This window comes from Stegodyphus dumicola, chromosome 8 (genome assembly GCF_044657685.1).
Source record: "Stegodyphus dumicola isolate Sdum_Otavi_A_Nest chromosome 8, ASM4465768v1".
Lineage (NCBI taxonomy): Eukaryota > Metazoa > Arthropoda > Arachnida > Araneae > Eresidae > Stegodyphus > Stegodyphus dumicola.
In genome coordinates this window covers 159,615,177-159,634,107 of record NC_140775.1, presented here as the reverse complement: position 1 = coordinate 159,634,107, position 18,931 = coordinate 159,615,177, and the positions used below count along the sequence as shown (strand labels likewise).

Here is an 18,931-nt window from a genome sequence, read left to right as displayed (position 1 = left end):
CGTTGCACAACATTTATAACAATTTTTTCAATAGACGCTGGTTGCAAATGGTAAAAATCAGAAACACAAAACAAGAAGAATATCGGTACAAAATGGAGAATATCGGTACAAAATGGTGCCCGCAAGTAACTAAAATATAACAGATTAATAAACACAAAATAATAATAAAAATATAGAACACAAACAGGTATATTAAACAATTGTTCGGAAATGCTTTCCAAGAGATAAACATTAAGGAAAAAAAAAAAAAAAAAGACGCAATGCTAATATACAGAAGCTGTTCGCACATTTTTTAGACGATTATGGTAAGCGGTTGCAGGGTTTATATTTATTTTAACTAACATTTATTTTAAGCTATCTTTCCTGTCAAGCCTTTACTTTCCCCTGGAATTGCCAATGCCAGAGTATGTAAATCGTAGTAGAACGCGCAGAGTATTCAAATTTTTAGCAGAAGTAATTTGAGTTAAATATAAGGGAAACGAGATTGTAGGTGTACTTCTTGAATCACGAGCGTGAAGGCTGCTTGGTAGAAAGTTTAAGAACCGCGCGTTTCGGCCTGTGCGCCTATTTCGACAGTTAGTTGAATCTTTCAACTTCTTAATCAGAAAGTTTGCTGAATCTCAGCTGTATCTTAGAACGCGGTTAAGATAGTTACGATTATAGAGCCTCGTAGATAGTGACTTCATTAATTACGCATCCTGTCATTTATTTTTAGTTGTACTTTTCTATTTTTCTAACAAAGCAGTGGTTCGAAGGCTACATTTACGCTCTTTCCGAAGAGAAATATGCATAGCTCCGTTATCCCAAAACGATGTGGGAGTCATGGTTTTGTGATATTTAAAGCGTCCATAGGTAATATCATCAAGAAGAAAGGAAAAAAACGTCAAATTGGAGCCTCAAGTGGGACAAAAATTCCAAACAAGTATCCAAGGAAAAAATGGACATCTTCGACTATTGGAAAGGTATACGTTCTTTAATGTTAAAAGAAAATACCTCTAGTCAAAGGACAGTTGCAAAATCATTAAAATGCTCGGTGTCCACTGTAAACAAAATGATAAACGTTGATTTAAATCTTAAGAAAGCGAAAAAACGCAATGTGCATCGTCTTCTTCCAAAGCATATCGCTCAACGCAGGACACGCTGCAGAATTCTATATGAGAAACACTTATGTAAAGAAAAATGGAAAACAATTGTTACAATAGATGAAGCATGGGTGTATTTAAATGACTGTAACAAAAAAAGAGCCATTTATTATCATAAAAGAGGAGAAAAAAAATTTAAGTACATGGTTCAAAGAATCGAAAGAAGTTTTTCTAAGGGTGTTATGATTGTTGCTGGTTTTTTTTATAATGGCATGTTAAAAATAAAGAGAGTGCAAAAAAATGTCAAGATTAACTCCAAATACTATCAGAAACATATTTTATCGCCAATTTTTCTGAACGAAATACCATCGCTTTACCCACAGTACTATCAATCTGTGAGACTCCATCAGGACAAAGCTAGCAGTCACACATCAAAATCTACTGTAAATTTCCTAAAAGAAATGGAACAAAAAAACTGGTATCAAGGTTCTATTACCCTTCACTGATATCCCTACTAAATCTCCCGATGTGTCACCTATGGATTTTTGTGCTTTTGGACTTTTAAAAACTGCATTATCCAAACGTTGTCCCAAAACCCTAACAGGACTCTGGAAAGCTGTTCGGGAGGAATGGGATAGAATACCTCTTCTGCCACTTCAAAAGGCATTATTATCCTGGAAATTGCGATGTCGAAAGATAGTTCAGAATAAGGGATGTCAAATAGAACATTTAAAACACAAGAATTTTATGTAATTTAGTTTTGTGAATACAATATACATCATCTAAAAAATGTATGAACAGCCTCTATATACTTGTCGAATTTGGTCTGAAATTTATCTCCATCCCCCAAACAATACAAGGAATATTAACAAGAAAACGAAAAAAGGAATAAAAAAACCCCCTCTTTAGGGGAAAATTCAGAACAATTTTACGGTTCCTGAACGCCTGCAGAAATCAGAATAAAAAGTGGTCTTGTTAGCCAAGAAGTAACACACGAGTACCAAAAATGCAGACAGGCCATGAGGACCAGCCGCATCGCGCGGCAGAATTTTAGAGCAGCAAGATTAACGGACAGCAAATTTTTTAAAATTTAGTGGAGACACTAAAGCAGAATTTTTAAAATTTAGGAAAGCGCTAGGCAAATTCCAGCAGAGATTAGCGCGGGACTTGTAGAAGACTTCGAAAAAGAAATTTTCAATTCTACTCAAAGTATTAACATATCACTTCGAATTTAAGCCGCACTTTTAGATTTTTAAGGTGTAAAATTAGATTGCAGCTCAAATTCAAAGAGAATATTTTAATATCTTATTTCTGCCGATCTCCCCTAATATTAGAAGAATGGCCCTGAAGAAATTATCAAACAGTCTTGTTTGAAATGTTGCGTTTGCGTTACCAATGATTTAAATGGTACTGAAGAGCATGTGTTCTAGTGCAACAGCAAAGCTTAAAATTTAAGTTTTGAAAGCGAAGATATCGGAAGTGATAATATACAGTACATCAGAAATTAGGCAGTGTGTTTTATTTATGCAAGTACCAATTTAATTAATCAAAAATGTTTCTTATTTTCCATTACCTATACCAAAATAATTTTTGCTTTCTATTACTTTTTTCCAATTTTGAAATCAACTAAAATTCGAAGAAATACGAGGAAAAATTGTGTTCTTCAAAATTCAGCAATTAATTTGATAATGAATTACAGTTTCCTGCAACTGTAACTCATTATCAAAATTCTTACAACAAAATCAATAAAAAATTTAAAGACTCGATAAATTCCTGTTGAGTTTATACGCTGCTAGCTTCAAATTTAGCAGTAAGCGAAATTTTTTAAATGGCCAAAGTAATATCCCATTCTCAGAAACTTCTAATAAAAACAACAAAAAATTTGAAAGACATGAACAATTAAAATCATTGCAGCATAAAGGCTGTGCGACCGGCTCTGGACCGTACATTAGTTAAAAGAAACTTCGTTCTGCTTATGATATTGCACAAGAAGGAATCATTCGATTGCCGTTATATCAAAAATACGATTCTGACAGTTCTTGTGTCCGTTGTAGATATGAATAATCCTTCTTTTTCGCACAAGTCTACGTCAAAAACGCGTAATTACCACGATGGAGAAAATAAAAGGTTACCTGGTTCACCGGCATAGCGTTCTGTTGTTCGCAAGCAACTACTGTAGCTTTATGGCTCCAAATTCAAGCGTAAATGGAAATACCACGTGCAGAAAAATGCGTGCACATACCTGAGGCGAGCAAAACATTCTGACCGATTCGCGTTGAAAACTTTCGTTCGACAGTGATGATGATGCTGCGATGCGTGGGATGGCCCCTCCAAGGCATGATGTCATCCGCATCCCGAAACTAATCCCGAAGCCCATTTTTCACTTTTCCCCTCGAGAGAAATGCATCATTGCGCCTGATTCTGACTCGCGTATTGTTAGCGAATTATCGATTTTTCAAGTTCCCGCTTCAAGAGCAAATAATGCTACGTATCACAGAATGATTCAAATGCTTATGTAATTCTACGTTTAGAAGACAGGCGTGCACACTGCAGTTATTTCCCCCCACAAAAGCAGGATCACAGTAGCGAATTTTTTTCCCGTTCCAAACACCCTGTCATCCTTCTATAATCAAGTTTCTATCTCCTATTTTGCAGCCGTCTCAATAAGTATTATACTAAACAGAAATTTTCCAGCGGCTGAATTCTTTGGTTGCTAGAAGAATGGTTGAGCTTTAATTGAGGCTTCATGACTTCTGGAATTGATGACGATGAGTAGACTGGCAATCTTGACTTCTAATATATTTCGGTGAGTCATCTCAGATTGGTGAATTTACTTGAAAAGATTTAATGATGACGTTCTACTGAAGGATTATAAGGATGCAACTCTGTTATAACATAATTTTATTAAATGGCATAAATTCAAGTTTTTTGTTAGGTATGACTTACTTATCCTGCACAAATATCAGTCAACAAACTTATGGCAGCTTTGTTATGACCATAATCATGATGTCAGTTCTTTCTTTTATTTTTATGAATCAGGAATATAAGTAACTGTAAAACTGATATTTATATAAAAGAAAGAAACTACTGGTCAAGTGGCAGGTATTTCATTAAAAATCTCGCTTGCATTAGTAAATGATATGCAAGGCCGATGCCAGAGAATGTGCAACCGGTGTGGCCGCACCGGGCGGCAGAATCTAATGGTGGCAAAATTTTTAGAATTTAGGAAGGAACCAGGCGGTAGAATTTTGAAGTCGCGGTGTTTGCACCGGGCGGTAAAATGTCTAGCGCCGACCCTTGATGATACGCCCCCTCTTCTCAAAAAGTTCAGAGAAAAATCATGTCATGAACGTAAAGCTGTCAATAACTAAATTTGGATGTTAGAAGGTCTTAAGAGGTTTTTAATTTATAAAAGAAATGTATAAAGTGATTTCGAGGACAACACAGTTCGCGTTGCAGTGCAAACGGTTAAAGCATCTTTTGACCGTTTGGCAGGATACCGCATGTTGAGCCCTCTTCCCCGAAAAAGGACTTTAAAGTTCTTTTATCTGGGAAAAAAAAAAAAAAAAAAAAAAAAGAAAATTCCATATTGTGACCACGACCATCTTATTAATCCTATTTCTCATTTTCTTACTGTGATGTTCTCTTTATTTAAGATTGTTCAAGGAAGTCAATGCTTTCAGACAGTTTAAACTATCCAAAACGATGTTAGAAGTCTATGGCAGATATGAACAAAGGCATTTTACCAACGCTTCTGAGAATCTTAGTAGTCCTGAAGCAAGTACGTGTGTTCCGATGGATGCGACTTCAAAGATGACTAGATAATGAATTTTTAAATTTCAAACAACATTGCCCTATAAACATTTTCCACCTGAAATCAGGAACAGTACTGCGCTTCATCAGCAGGTTTCCACAAAGACGTACATATAGCTTATGGTCAAAAGGATGATGAAATTTTATAATAAATGTAAGAATTACGACTTCGAACTTACAAATCGCGTGTTATGGTCAAGTAGTCAATTAAATTCCTCTCTTCTTATAATCAATTAAAGAATGCATTCTACCATACATAATCGCAGCCACTGGCTCCTGGATGTGCATTAATACGATTAAGCTCAGCAAGGTTCCTCAAGGACTAATATAAGGATAAAGGGAACTAAGTCGAGATCCTTAGCACCGATACTTGGTTCGAATAAATAATTTAGATACATTCAAAATTGCCATGTGGCTAGCAATATTTTATAAACTTGTGCTGCAGTTCTACTTTTCTTTTCTTCACTTCAGAAAAATCTGCCGTGTCTATTTAGGCTTATTATTTATACAGAAAGAGTAAATATACAGTTTCATATCACATTTGTGATATATTTAAAAACAATTACATAGACTGTTAAAAATTTTGCTACACGCAATGCGGATAATTTTCAAATAATCACCTCTTAGAAAATGTAATATCATATTTAAGAAATTTATCAAAATTTATCACATCCTCCCGTGGTGTAAGTAGTCAGCACATCCAGCCAGCAAATGGGTGATATGTGATTCTTGACAAAGACATAGGCTATTCGGGTGAATCCGGGCGAGGACGTAGGCATTCCTGGTGAATTCTAGCGAAGGCATAGTTGACTTTTTATGTTTCCTGATTCAAAAATCCTACAGATTCTGATGTAGCTTCAAAAAGCTGTCGCTTAGCTGGTCTCTACAGCGGTACCGGTATTAAAATGTGGTGGACGATAAACCTCAGCACCTAAATTGGGTCGATTAGATCTCGTGTCTCTCCCAAGTCGTCCTTAAAGTGAAAGAAAATACGAAGAATTATCGTTGTTTCCCATTCGTGCTCTGGTGATTTAGTACGTCCAGCTAGCAAGTGCGGAAGAGCCATGTTTCGAACCCCGCCCAGATGTTTTCTGCTTCAAAAATCTTAATAGTCTACAAATTTATAAAAGTATTAGAATAGAGAATTTTTTGTAAAGATTTACCTCTAAACGAGGTTACGAAAATGGATCTAAAAATACGATGGTATGTAATTCGGAATCATTTTAATCTTCCATTAACGTCGATATTTTAAGTCATTAAAGTTTATTTTTTATTAACTTTATTTAAGCCATTAAAGTTTATTTTTTATTAAGACAGTAAGCTTGGAAAATAAATTGTGAAACAGACAGTATCTCATCTTCTAACGGGCGAATTTGGAAAAGCAACTAGGAAATGCGTGTAAGGAAACACATAAACTACCCGTTTGTAAACAGAAGCATCCAATTACGAAAGCAACGGAGCGCATCCATCTACGAAAACAAAGATTACACTTTTTAATTCCATTTCAAGAAAAGGTAGCGTTTCTGTAGCTCCAGGATACAAGCCAGAAAGCACCTCATTCTTTACTCTTCGGATTATGTGTATTTAGTGCTTTTGCTCATAAACGGATGACAGTACAAGAATTTTCCAACACGTTCCGGTTAGAAATTTTTCTCAGTATTGATGCCTGAAACGCCTAACTATGCTATATGAGTAGGCTTAATACACAGTAGCTCTGAATATCCGGATTGACTGGGAACTCCAGCTGGATTTCAGAAACTCTGAAAACTGGATTGCGTTTTTTCTGTTGACCAAATATACATACTCATTTATTGTTATGAAAATGTGCGAATGTGAATAAAAATAAATTATACAAATGTGCAACTTTTATTTCAAAGAGGATTATACAGCAGTTAAAACACACTGCGCTTTATACTCATGAAAAATATGATACTCTGTCTTCAAGAGCAAAACATTCTGTATTTTTTAAATGTAGATCCCAAATTATAAACATCGAATTTGGAAATTACAATAATATTGTCCTAAAAACTAGCTGTACTAAGTAATTATTTCGTTTATTTGTTTCAAATTGCACAGTGGGAGAGACCAAATCGGCAAGTCCTCGGTGTTTGGAAAAATTAATATTATATACATAATATACAAGGTATAATAATAAAGCTCGATAAATGATGTCATAGGATGCGCACGCGCGATCGTGGGCGAACGACGAAGCGCAGCAAGGGTACTCCATAATGTGTTTGAACATACCAAAAAAGCATCATGGATTTTTGTTGATAAACATTTATATGCAAACGCGCAGCAGTAGCTGAAAATGGAGTATCGAACAAATTTTCTGCCTCAAGCTTGGTAAATCTGCAAAAGAAAGTCATTATATGCTGAAACAAGTTTACGGAGATTAAGTACCCCTAGTATTTTTAAAGTGCGTTTAATGAATGTTTAAATCTTTTCGACAGTCCGCTGAAGACAGTGCTCGAAGTACTAGACGTATGGATTTTGTTTGTAATGACGAAAACATTGAAAAGTGAATGTTAACCGAAAAGAGCAACAATGAATACTAAAACTTATGACGTTCAGGAAAGTTTATTATAAAGGATCCGTCACGTACGTCCAGAATACGTCAAGGTCAGCTCTTAGTTCCTTCTCCATGATAATGCCCGACCATATTTGGCCCTTGTCTTGAAAGAGTGTATAGCCTGTAAAGGAGTTGTAGAGTTCGATCATTCGCCGTACTCCGATGATATTGCTTTAGAAGACTTCGTTCTGTTCCTGCTTCTGAAACGAACACTAAAAGAGAACGATTTTCGGATATACCGAACTTTCAAAGCCATGCGCCGAGAGGTCCCCATGCAATTCTGAAAGAACACTACCAGCACTTTTCAAGAACTACAGAATCGTTATCAAAAGTTCACTGCAAACGATGGATAAATAAATAAAACGCTTCAAAGTATTATAAAATGTTTTTTTTTTATTATTATTTACTAAGAATCTGTTGTTTATAAACCCATTCACATGACATACCCTGGTGTTGGGGGGTGCAAATCACAAGGAAAAGGGGTAATATATATATATAATTTTTTTTAATGTTTTATGGTCGGTAAGGCTAGAATACGAAAGAAATTTTTTGAGACTTAAGCCTAATTAAAGTCAGAGAGAGTTGGCAACGCAGTTTTATCATATTTCCGTCTACATGTAATCCATCCTGGTTTCGGTGGATGCCTTAAAGCTTTTGCTAGTATTTATGCTTTATGGATCGGCCATATTTTATAGTCTGTTACTTTAGAACAGTAATTTCAAGTCATTTCTTATCCCGAACTACGACTCATAAATGTAGCAACGACTGCTTCGGAAAAAAAAAGGTTGAACCCTCTAATTTGCTAAATTCCCTTATTTCTCTCTGCGCAGTGATGACGACTCATGTTATGATCTTAAATGAGGGAAGGATTACTATGAAGTGCCTATTTTGAAGAAACAGACTATAGCAGACAGGTTGCCCTGGTGCAGATAGCTTTACTTATGTCATTCATGTTTAACACTATCAGATTCCAAGAATCTTGTAAGATGAAGTGAATAAGTTTGTTATGCTTTTAGTTTAACAACCAGTTCATAGGAATAAAGTTATAATTTGGATTTTACTCTTGCTATATTCATTAGCATTTTTGATTTCAAGTTAAAATGTGAGGACAAGTCGCAGACACAGGACGGATTAATGGCGCCATAGAAAGCTTAACCAAAGTGCTTAAGTGTAAATTACCTTACAAATTTACGTAAATGAACCAATGGAAATAATAACCATGGAAAGGAGTATTTGATTCAGTCAGTGCCCATCTAAAATGAACCATAGTTCGTTTTGAATATAGTTATCCAAAGTTTATTCATTAATGTCCTTATTTAGAAATAACCGACGAGTAATGGTGCCATATGAAAGTATTCAGAGTTAACTCTAAAAGTTGAAGATGAAATGAAAGAGATGTTTTCTTACATTTTTGCAGGGCTGTGGGTCGGAGAGTTGCTTGAGTGTTCCTCTGCCCAAAGCTTCCTTTTTTCGCTGCTGAGAGAACAGCCGTAGCTCTTTCTTCTCGTCCTCGTGCAAAGCATTACAATAGCGTACCTCATTGTCGTGGGGAGGCAGTTGGTGCAATAATTGCTTGATGCGGTACTTCTCGCCGACGCTGTTCACGTAAGGCACCTTCGCTTCAGGGATGCCGCTGAAGTACAGATGAACCTGTCAAACATAAAAATATATAACATAAAAATATCGCAAGCTGTTGTTCAGAATACCAAACCACTACTGACACCTTGCTATATACAGTTAATCAATCAATCAACAATATCTTGTAACTACTGGGCAGAGAAGGCGAGGATCTCCTTCCCCTCTCCCGTAAGAAAATAAATTAAAATTTGTTCATTTATTAATCAAATAAGATTGTTAAGATTTCGACCGTTTTTCCAAGTGAAAAGGCTTAGAAATGACATATAATTTTCCGAAGCTTGCGAACCCTGGCGCTGCAAAATATTTGGTCTTCCATATATAAACTATGCCACCCTGAAAGGTACGGAGGGTAACTGCCATGTCAATTCCGAAAGACATGGGTTTACGCAGTATATTTTTTCTTTGCGAACGTAATATCGGTATACTCTGTGATGCAACTGCTCAGTATTTTCGTTGAGAAGACGGTAAAAATGATCGAAGGAATGACCCATTCCAAGGAGAATGCCAATCGACAAATCCGCGATCTTTCGAAAAATTGGATCACATACAAAATACTTTATGTTACTTTTCCTTTAACAAAGCATTTGGTAGAAATTCAGATTTGTGATGGCCAAAGCTAATGTAATTAATATAATCAAATATCCGACAGAATGTTAAGTTTTGCCATATATTTTTTTCAGGCTTTTCTCAGTTGATCATATCAATGTTCAGTTTTGTTAACAAGATGGCCTACACAACTTTTTTTATTGTGTGTGTTTTTAATTTTATTATTGACTATCACTTCTCACTTATGCCACATAAAATTCAACAGCAAAATCACAAAATTTTAAAAACAGCATATGTTCAGAATTACGATACACTGTTAAGTGTTGCCATTATTTTTTTTTCATTAAAATGACTTACTTCGCATTTATGTCACGTAAAAATCAACAGGAAAATCACAAACTATTTAAAAACCGCATATCTTTAGAATTCCTGATAGAGTGTTGAGTGTCACTATATAGTTTTATATTCGTTATAATATACTTATATAATACACAATACTTACATAATATATACAAAACTTTTTATATTCGCCATGTATTATTTATGGTTATAACGTTTGGTGGCAACATCCTTTTATTTCAAAACTGATACGGACACAACTGATGCGAACAAAGGAGCGAAGATTGAGATTAATAGCACTTCCAGTGTTAATAAAATAAAATCAATTTACAATGAACTAATAAAATTTTGTAATATAGTCTATATATTCCAGTAAAAATATCCTACCTTCTCATTAAACCCTTTGAAAAAATAAAGCATTCAGAGTAGAATGCGCACGGCCGCATCGTTAGAGCTTGTTCACATTTGTGCAAATTCATCCTTGACGAAACATTTTTTCGCTACTGTTCGCTGACACTTAAAAGAAAATTCTTTGATGTTTTCCAGTCCAATTTGATTTCATTAACAGTTCCAGTTAACTATGTTATTACCTGAGAGAAAAAAAGCTTATATGCCTAGGTCAGAAAAGTTCCAGAACAATTTTTTTTTTTTTTTCTAAATTTCTGAGTTTGGAGTACGAAAGAGGAACAAATGTTGTTTTTATGTTACCTGGTATGCATTCTTACTTGGCATGAACTGGGCCATGTTTTCACGCAAACTTATTAGGTGGTAGAGCTATGCTTGGCAACACATTGGTCAGATTGCTGTCGCATTCGTTAAGGTGACACAATGGATGCTGATTGTGAGCAAAGAGTGAACATTAAGTTCTGTGTTAAGCTCGGGAAAACCCTTAATGAAATGTGGAACATGCTTAAGCAAGCATATGCAGGCGAGGCACTTTCAAGAAGTTGTGTTTTCGAATGGCACAAAAGGTTTCGTGAAGGCAAAGATTCAGTACAAGACGATCCCAGAGCTGGTCACCCATCCATAGCTGCAAGAAGACCGTCGTGTAACTGTGCGTATGATATTAAAAAAACTGAATTTGAATCGTGATGTGTGTTATAAGATTTTGCGCGAAGATTTAGGGAAACGGAAACTTAATGCAAGAATCGTCCCTCACTCATTAAACAGATGAACAGAAAGAGGAAAGACGAAGAATTTTTGCTGAACTATTGGATACAGCTAGAGTTGATCCCACATTTGTGTCAAAGATTATTGTGATTTTTTCTTGTTTCCGCGAGTGAAAAAGTGACTGACAGGAAAGCTTCATTCATATTATTACAAACATCCAACGTGTTGTGACAAACAGCTTGCAAGCACTGCAGTTGAAGATTTCTTCGCTTGCTTCCAAGAGCTCCAGATACGTTGACAGTTGTGTATGGACAGCCAGGCGGACTAGTTTGATAGCAGCTAGGATGGTAAATTCAATTTTCTATTTTTTACGACCTTTGTCCTGGAACTTTTCTGACAGAGGATGTAGAAGCTAAGTGTGATTATGATGTTTATTTATTAGGTTAAAAAAAAAGAAGCCAGTAGAAATAAGCAGCATAAATTGTTTATTGCATTATTAGAATGCTCTCCATATTTATTCCGTCGCGGTAACATCTTTATTAAGTACAGGATATCGTTCCACTCAAAACAGGCACCATCACAGCTAAGCCATAATATCCAAGTAAATCCTGGTAATACATACTTAGACAAACATAAAATGTATCGCATCACAATAAAAATGCTGGATATGGAAGACTCCTCCCGTGTTTGCGTATATCTTAGTACAGCTGAAGTAATCAATTTTACTGGCAATGTTTCCATTCAGTTTCGAAATAGTGCGTAATTTGTTAACACAGGATTTCAGTATTCACCATAAGACATTAGAATGGCATCAGTTTTTTAAAGTGAATTTTATTATCATTACCGTTATTACTTTATCTGTTTAGTCACCATAAGACATTAGAATGGCATTAGTTTTTTAAAGTGAATTTTATTATCATTATTGTTATCACTTTATCTGCTTTATGTTCTATTGATCAAATCAATAAAAATCACATTATGGAAGATTCCTTGCAGTATCTTACACAATGGTCGATGTCAATGGAATTGCTGCCTTCTGATGTTCGTGATCCTATTCTGAATTCATTCAATTTTTACTGCCGATCTGAATAATCATTCTGACTACAAATGGCTAATCGACTAAAAGCAGCAAAACAATGGAAGTTTCGTCCGCCATTCGTTTTCTACCAAAGGGTTTATGGATTTGTAGTGTCATTACGTTATTTTGATGCTGGAGACGTAAAAAATGAGCAATGTCCTCGCTGGGGCTGTAACCCGCATCTCTCAAATACGCATCTAGTGTGCTAACCGTTATGCTGGAAGGAGAGAGAAAATATATTACGTACTCCCTCTTTTAAAGGGCAACTGGGGATTAGGGGACTCAAACTCCAAACCTTGATGGTGAAGAATCATCATCCACCACTTTTTAGTTCGGGCGCCACTGTAGATTATTAGGAATTTTTGCGATGTCGAGAAACTAAAAAAAATGAGTAATGCCCTCGCCGGGGCTGGAACCTGGACCTGTGGAATACGCACCGAGTGTGCTAACCGTTACACCACGAAGGCATGCAGAAAGGAGGGAGAAAATACCTTATATAATTCCCCTCTTAAAGGGCGACTGGGGATTAGGGAACCCAATCGCCAAATCCTGGTGGTGAAGCATCATCATGCACCACCTTTTAGTTCGAACGCCACTGTTAAGTCATAGGTTATTTTTGATGCAGGAGTACATGAAAAATGAGCAATGCCCTCGCCGGGACTCGAACCTGGACCTCTTGAATACGCGCCGTGTGTGTTACACATGCTGGAAGGAGGGAGAAAATACCTCAAAAATTCTTCGCGGGCTTTTTGATATATGACACTAATACAAGTCAAATAGTTTTACAGAATCTTTTTCACTGTTAAAAAAGTATGCAGAAATTAATTTCGTTACAAATAACGTTAACACATAAACAGTATTAAGCATGTTAATAATAGTAGCGTACGAGTAATAAGAAAATATGCCGTTTGGTTATGACTGAATAAGGCAAAACCAGCGCGAGAGCTGAACAAAGAAAACAAGAGAGCTAAGTAACACGATGATTACCGACCATGGAGTCATTTATGATCATCAATCAGACAATTGCTCGATCAAGATCTAAGGAATAAACATGAGTTCCATTTTTAACTTGCTTCCTCTTCGTTTGCGTGCAAAGCAGGCTTCCTAATGATGACATCAATGAAATTAAACAGGCTGCACCTTCAACACTACGACTCCATATCTGCACAATGGAAGTCAATGCAGAGTCATTATCTTTGATAAAAGATATAGGACTCAATTTACAGATATTTATTGGCAAGTAATATTTGAACTTGAATGAAATAATAATATTCTAGTGATTAGATCTCTGCAATTAAATATTGCCTCAAGGGTTGATGTTAGGAGAAGTCACATATTAAATATTTTTAGGCCTCTCCTTAAGTATGAATTTGAGAAACACCAACAAAATATGACGCTGAGCAACCAGTGCTCATAAATTACCAGGCAGTAGAAGTTATTTAATTCGTACGTAAACACAACTCTGATTTAGCTAGGGAACCAATGCCTTTGTCAACGCCGGGGGGGACAGAGTGGTGTTTCCTGCTGAATAATATTGAAACAGTGGTTAATATGTTTATAACTACAAACGCATGACTATATAAACTATCTTCTCAAATTGATACGCCCCACATCAACATTATAATACTATGTTACAAGGAAAGTATTATATTCAAACTGAAGAATATTCTAGTTTTTTTCTAATTAGTTATTTCATGTAAGCGAAAAGCGAAAAGGCATGCGTTAATAGATTTCACTGCCTTTTTCATAAGCGTCTAATCTCACAAAACATTATTCATTGCCTTTTCCATAAGCGTCTAATCCCACAAAAAAATTAGGTCAGTTTAGAATAACTGATTAAGGCAAAGGATGTGCATTCCACAAGAAGTAATATAATTGCTGCTTACATGCATTCATTTTCTCTAAAAATATGGAAAATTTATAAAATTTTAAATACTTTTACTAATGCTAAAACAGTTTGAAATAATTTTAAGTAATATTGATGAAAGAAATTACAAGTTAAATATTATTTTTCATTGTTTATTATTGTTTTTCTACCGAATTATTGTTTTTCCTACTAAATAAATTTTTTCACATTATTCGAACACACACAGTCCACAAAAACTTGCTTACGTATCATAACGAATAAAGTGACTAATAACAAGGCCTATTACTGTGGACTAACTGACTTGTTTATAATAAGTATCTGTTAAAGAAGAAATGAGTAATAAATAATCTTGATGTGATGCAATGCTTAAAACTGTACTGCACATTCTAGCTAAGAAAATCTACGCCAATATTAAAACTGATTTTCAATACAGGAAAAAAGCTCAAAATCAGAAATAAATTTAGGTAAATGTATTTCGAAAATCCATTATTCAATTAAGTTTTTGTACCTGACTTTAGCCAAATTACTCACCCCAAATTTTTTGGGGGGAGGATAGTGTAATAATATCGCCAGGAAGACCCGTTTTGCTTAATAATTACAAAGCAAAGTACGTATTCCTCTCAATGTAGTAACTTTTACATACTATTCTTTTATTATCAGCCACCTGTAACACCTTCTTTTATAAATAAGCACTAGGAGGTTACATATCGCCATGAAAAACGGAGTCGGTTACCTTATTTAGTCGGTTAGCCGATTTTTGCTTGAATTTGTTGCAGATAAATAACAGAACTACGCATTTCTCATAGATTGGTAAATGATGACAACTAAGGCACTAGGGAAAATCATTCCAGATTAATTCCTCTTTACTAATTACACCACTTGTACCAGACCCTTGGAGAATAATAAGTCAGAAGGCGACTGTCGAATTGCAGATTACTAGATGACGATTTATTTGGCGGAATAAACGTGCCATGAAGAATAAATGGTTCATTTTATCTGAAGGAGGAGATCTTTAATTAAAGCAAGGCTTAGACAAACACACTGATGGCCTTGGAGGCCACATACCCAGGGGAGTGGGCCGCAGCCATTTGTTAAGAACACTGCTGTCATTACACTTCCATGGACGTAACAAGAAAGGAAAAGAATGACAATCATTTGCCTCTAGGGTCTATAGCATTTCCATCGATTAGTGAAATGGATTTATCAAGGAAAAATTCATCCGATAGTTGATTTTCATGCTGTTTGCAAGACGTACATACTTTTCGGATCAGAAATAATTTATTTTTCCCGAATGCGTTTTTTTTTTTTTTTTTTTTTTTTTTTTTTTAAGATCTGAACTGCTAATTCTTTGTATTTAGATGTTCGACGGACTATTATATAACTTCTAACTAATAGGATAGTGTAGGACTAAAATGAGAATACAATGAAAATCAATGTTAAAAAGGTCAGGTTGCATTCCGAACTGCAGAAAATTAATGTACGGGTGAAATAGATACAGAATTAGCTCTGCCTTTTGATGTAATTTGTATCTTCCATCCCACTTGCTAGTGGTGCTCGTATACGTGATAACTGAACATGATATTTATTCTTCGTTTAATACCACATTGCAGACATTAGCAGTATTCAGAGGAACTTTATTTAAATAACTATGAGAAAGATAAATCAGAAAATGAAATTCAATAAAAGAGGATTTAGAAGTAAAATGTTGTTATTGTGTTCATAATTTATTTAAGACCGATTTTCTACGATTACACTTGCAAAAAATGAATTCTACAAGACAGTGAGTAATTACAGTGTGAGGAAAAAGCACGCAAAAATTAGCATTTATTTGGTGTTAAGTTCAACAGAAACAAACTTCTTCTGTTGAAATTAAATCTGCATAAAGGTAATAATTTTATAACACGCAGAGGATTTGGCACAGAAATTTAGACTGGTAATAAAGGAAGCGAAAAGCGATTACAGGCTCTTAACGATTCAGCCTTTTAATGTACTGAACTCTCGAAACACATTCAAAGATTAAAAAATGCTATCACAGAATGGCAACACGCAATCCTTCCTGTCTTTGCTCCTGAGTGCAAAACGCGGATTAAATCTTCTTGATTTCCAGCTCATTAAAGGCAGATAGATATGATTAAACGTCCACAAGAATAGAGATGTATCTAGAATTGATGTAACACGATTCATAATTATGATTAAAAAAATACACGTCACACGCTAGGGAATCTCTGGATTAAATGTAATCACAGTCAGTTCCCCCTATTGTGACAGCATTTCTCATAATAAGCGAATGAAAATAAAAATAATGAGACTTCGCACAAATTAAGTATAACCATAAAATATAATACCGACACATCAGACAGCTTTCTAAACGTTGACATTGGTCAGATTGATACTATCAGTGCACCGTATCGTTTGCATATCAATGAAAAACTTTTGATTTTAGGCTTTTATTCTTATTCTATGGGACTACGCTGATTTGATCATAAAGAAATATCACAGTATTTAAATCAACACTAAAGATAACAAATGTCAAGCTGAAATTTTGATTTAAAGCCATGGTGCCAATTAAAAACAGTCGTTAAAATTTCGGAGAAGAGCCAACTTCGCGTTAATTTGATTTGTGTAGCCTGTGATTACTAGATCCTGTTCTAAATTCGAAATTGACTGTTATTTTAAGACGGAAGTGTATTAGTTTAAGGTTACTGTGTGACTGTGTATTAGTTTATTAGTATTGACTGTGTATTAGTTTATTAGTTAGTAGCTGTGTATTAGTACTGTGTGACTGTGTATTAGTTTAAGGTTAATTTTATTAAGGCGGAAAAATCTGCTATTACTGATATAGAAGCAGATCTAATAACTCCATCTTGGCCCAAATGCCAGCTAAAATATCAAGTGCCTAAGAGAACAAATATGGGAAGAAGAGTTGAAAAAAAAAAAAGCGATAAAGGGAGAGGACTGTTCCAACTTAAATCTCACGTCAATACAGACAGAATTAGCATGAACCATCTAATCAAATGGTTTATGACAGGACATAGTCCCTTCCCCATTTATTTTTACGAGCAAAACATAGCTCATTCCGAGAAATGTATATGTGGAGGAAGGGCCTAATCACTACATCGCCAATTTCCCGTTAACAGATAATTATCACTTAAAACATCCAGAGACCAATATATATCAGAGCCTGCGAACAGCATTAAAAAACCAATCAACTAAGAAGAAATACGGAACTCTCAGACATATTCCTTGCTAGTACAGAAGAACTGTGCAATACAAGATAAGCATACAATGAACGCACTCGAATTTAAAAAATAACTTGAATTAGAACTGACAAAACACGACCTACTTGGCAAAAAAAGACTGAAGGATGAAATAGAAGAAAGTACAAGGACATACAACATCTCTTTGCATCTAACAAAACAAAAGAAAGATTAAAATTTTCTGAAAAATAATTCACATACAAAATGCTGTACTCGGTATGTACTCTATCTACAAAATGCTCTCTGCATATACTCGGAACGTACTTTCTGCGTGTATATGTACAAAATGCTCTCTGCATAATATTTATATAATCATATTATTATATATGTATGTAAAAGTACTGCTATACATTTACCATTATGTATTACAATATAAGTACCAACGGCACCATATGTCACAATTATATTGCAACTATATGTAAAATTGTAAATATGTCAAAATTCTTCAAAAATAACATTCAAAATAAATATACATGGTGCAGCTGGACAATACTGACATTGCCTATGTGGTTAACCGATGGGTGTCGACTGCAACTTGAACCTGTTACTTTAAATTACTTCGCCGCAAATGGTTGGCTGATTTTGTCAAGTACGAGAAGTGCATTTTATGTTCAAAGTTCTGATTTAATAAAAAGGTTATTTTGCAACCTCCTCAAATCTTTGCCGTTATCTTCAGACATAGGCGATAGAAGCTCCTAATAGACTTGTAGCGATAATTCGCTACAAGTCTATTAGGAGTTTGGATACCAATTTATGCTACTAAAGAGTACCAAACTCTATAAAGCAAATAATCATTCTCCTCCATGCCCCGAAATGAGTCGAAGCTGAAGTTAAAAGATATAGTATTCTCTTAGCTGGGAATATCTGGATCATCGGGGGAAAATCAAATATTACGTTTTAGAATAGACGTCTCAAGTTCATAATTTCCTACTTATTTTAGCACCTAATGTGTGTCATCGATGATATCCCACAGTTCACGGCGCTCTTGATCCCTTAGCCCTGTTACAACATAAGGTAAAGAGAGATGACGAGATCTTAAGACGCCTTTTTAAAGTAATAATAAAATTATAACTGAAGTTATTAGAAGAGCAAAGTGTAAAGGTGTGGATTTTGGTTACTTGGATTACGGCACACAAGGGCTATCTGCTTAAAAAGAAGGACTTGCTGCGTCCGTATTATTCACGGATGAAACATACTTCACACGTGAGGAATTCTTCAATCAGCATAGCGCCCATGTGTGTGCTTTGGAGAACCCTCATCGTACGCAACCACGCGCAGCTCAAGAGCGTTTATCGGTCTATGTTTGGACCGGCACTCTTGGAGACTACCTCAATGGACCGTACCTTCTGCCCAGTCCTTTGGACGGTAAGGCATACCTGATCTTCTTCCGTCCTGCCCGAACTTCTTGACGTAGCACATGTTTCTCCGTCGTTGCACCGCTCCATGCGGTACCAGCATGACGAGGCTCCTCCACATTACACGACTGACGTCCGCCGACAACTCGACGTAACCTTTGGACAGCAGTGGATAGGTCCCGGTTGCCCGGTTTATTAGCTGCCAGATCACAGAACTTATCACGACGCATGGACTTTTTCTCCTGGGGTCGCATGAAGAATTTGTTGTACGTTC

The 18,931-nt window shown here is 35.6% G+C and overlaps 1 protein-coding gene across 3 annotated transcripts in view; it reads right to left on the bottom strand.

Moving 5' to 3' along the window:
- esn (espinas) overlaps positions 1-18,931 on the bottom strand; it is a 350,301-nt gene that overhangs the window by 30,706 nt on the left and 300,664 nt on the right. For all 3 annotated transcript variants that reach the window (XM_085822642.1, XM_085822643.1, XM_085822641.1), the window contains one exon: positions 8,875-9,117. In XM_085822642.1, the coding sequence (XP_085678768.1) occupies positions 8,875-9,117 (243 nt within the window). The remainder of the gene's footprint in view (positions 1-8,874; positions 9,118-18,931) is intronic.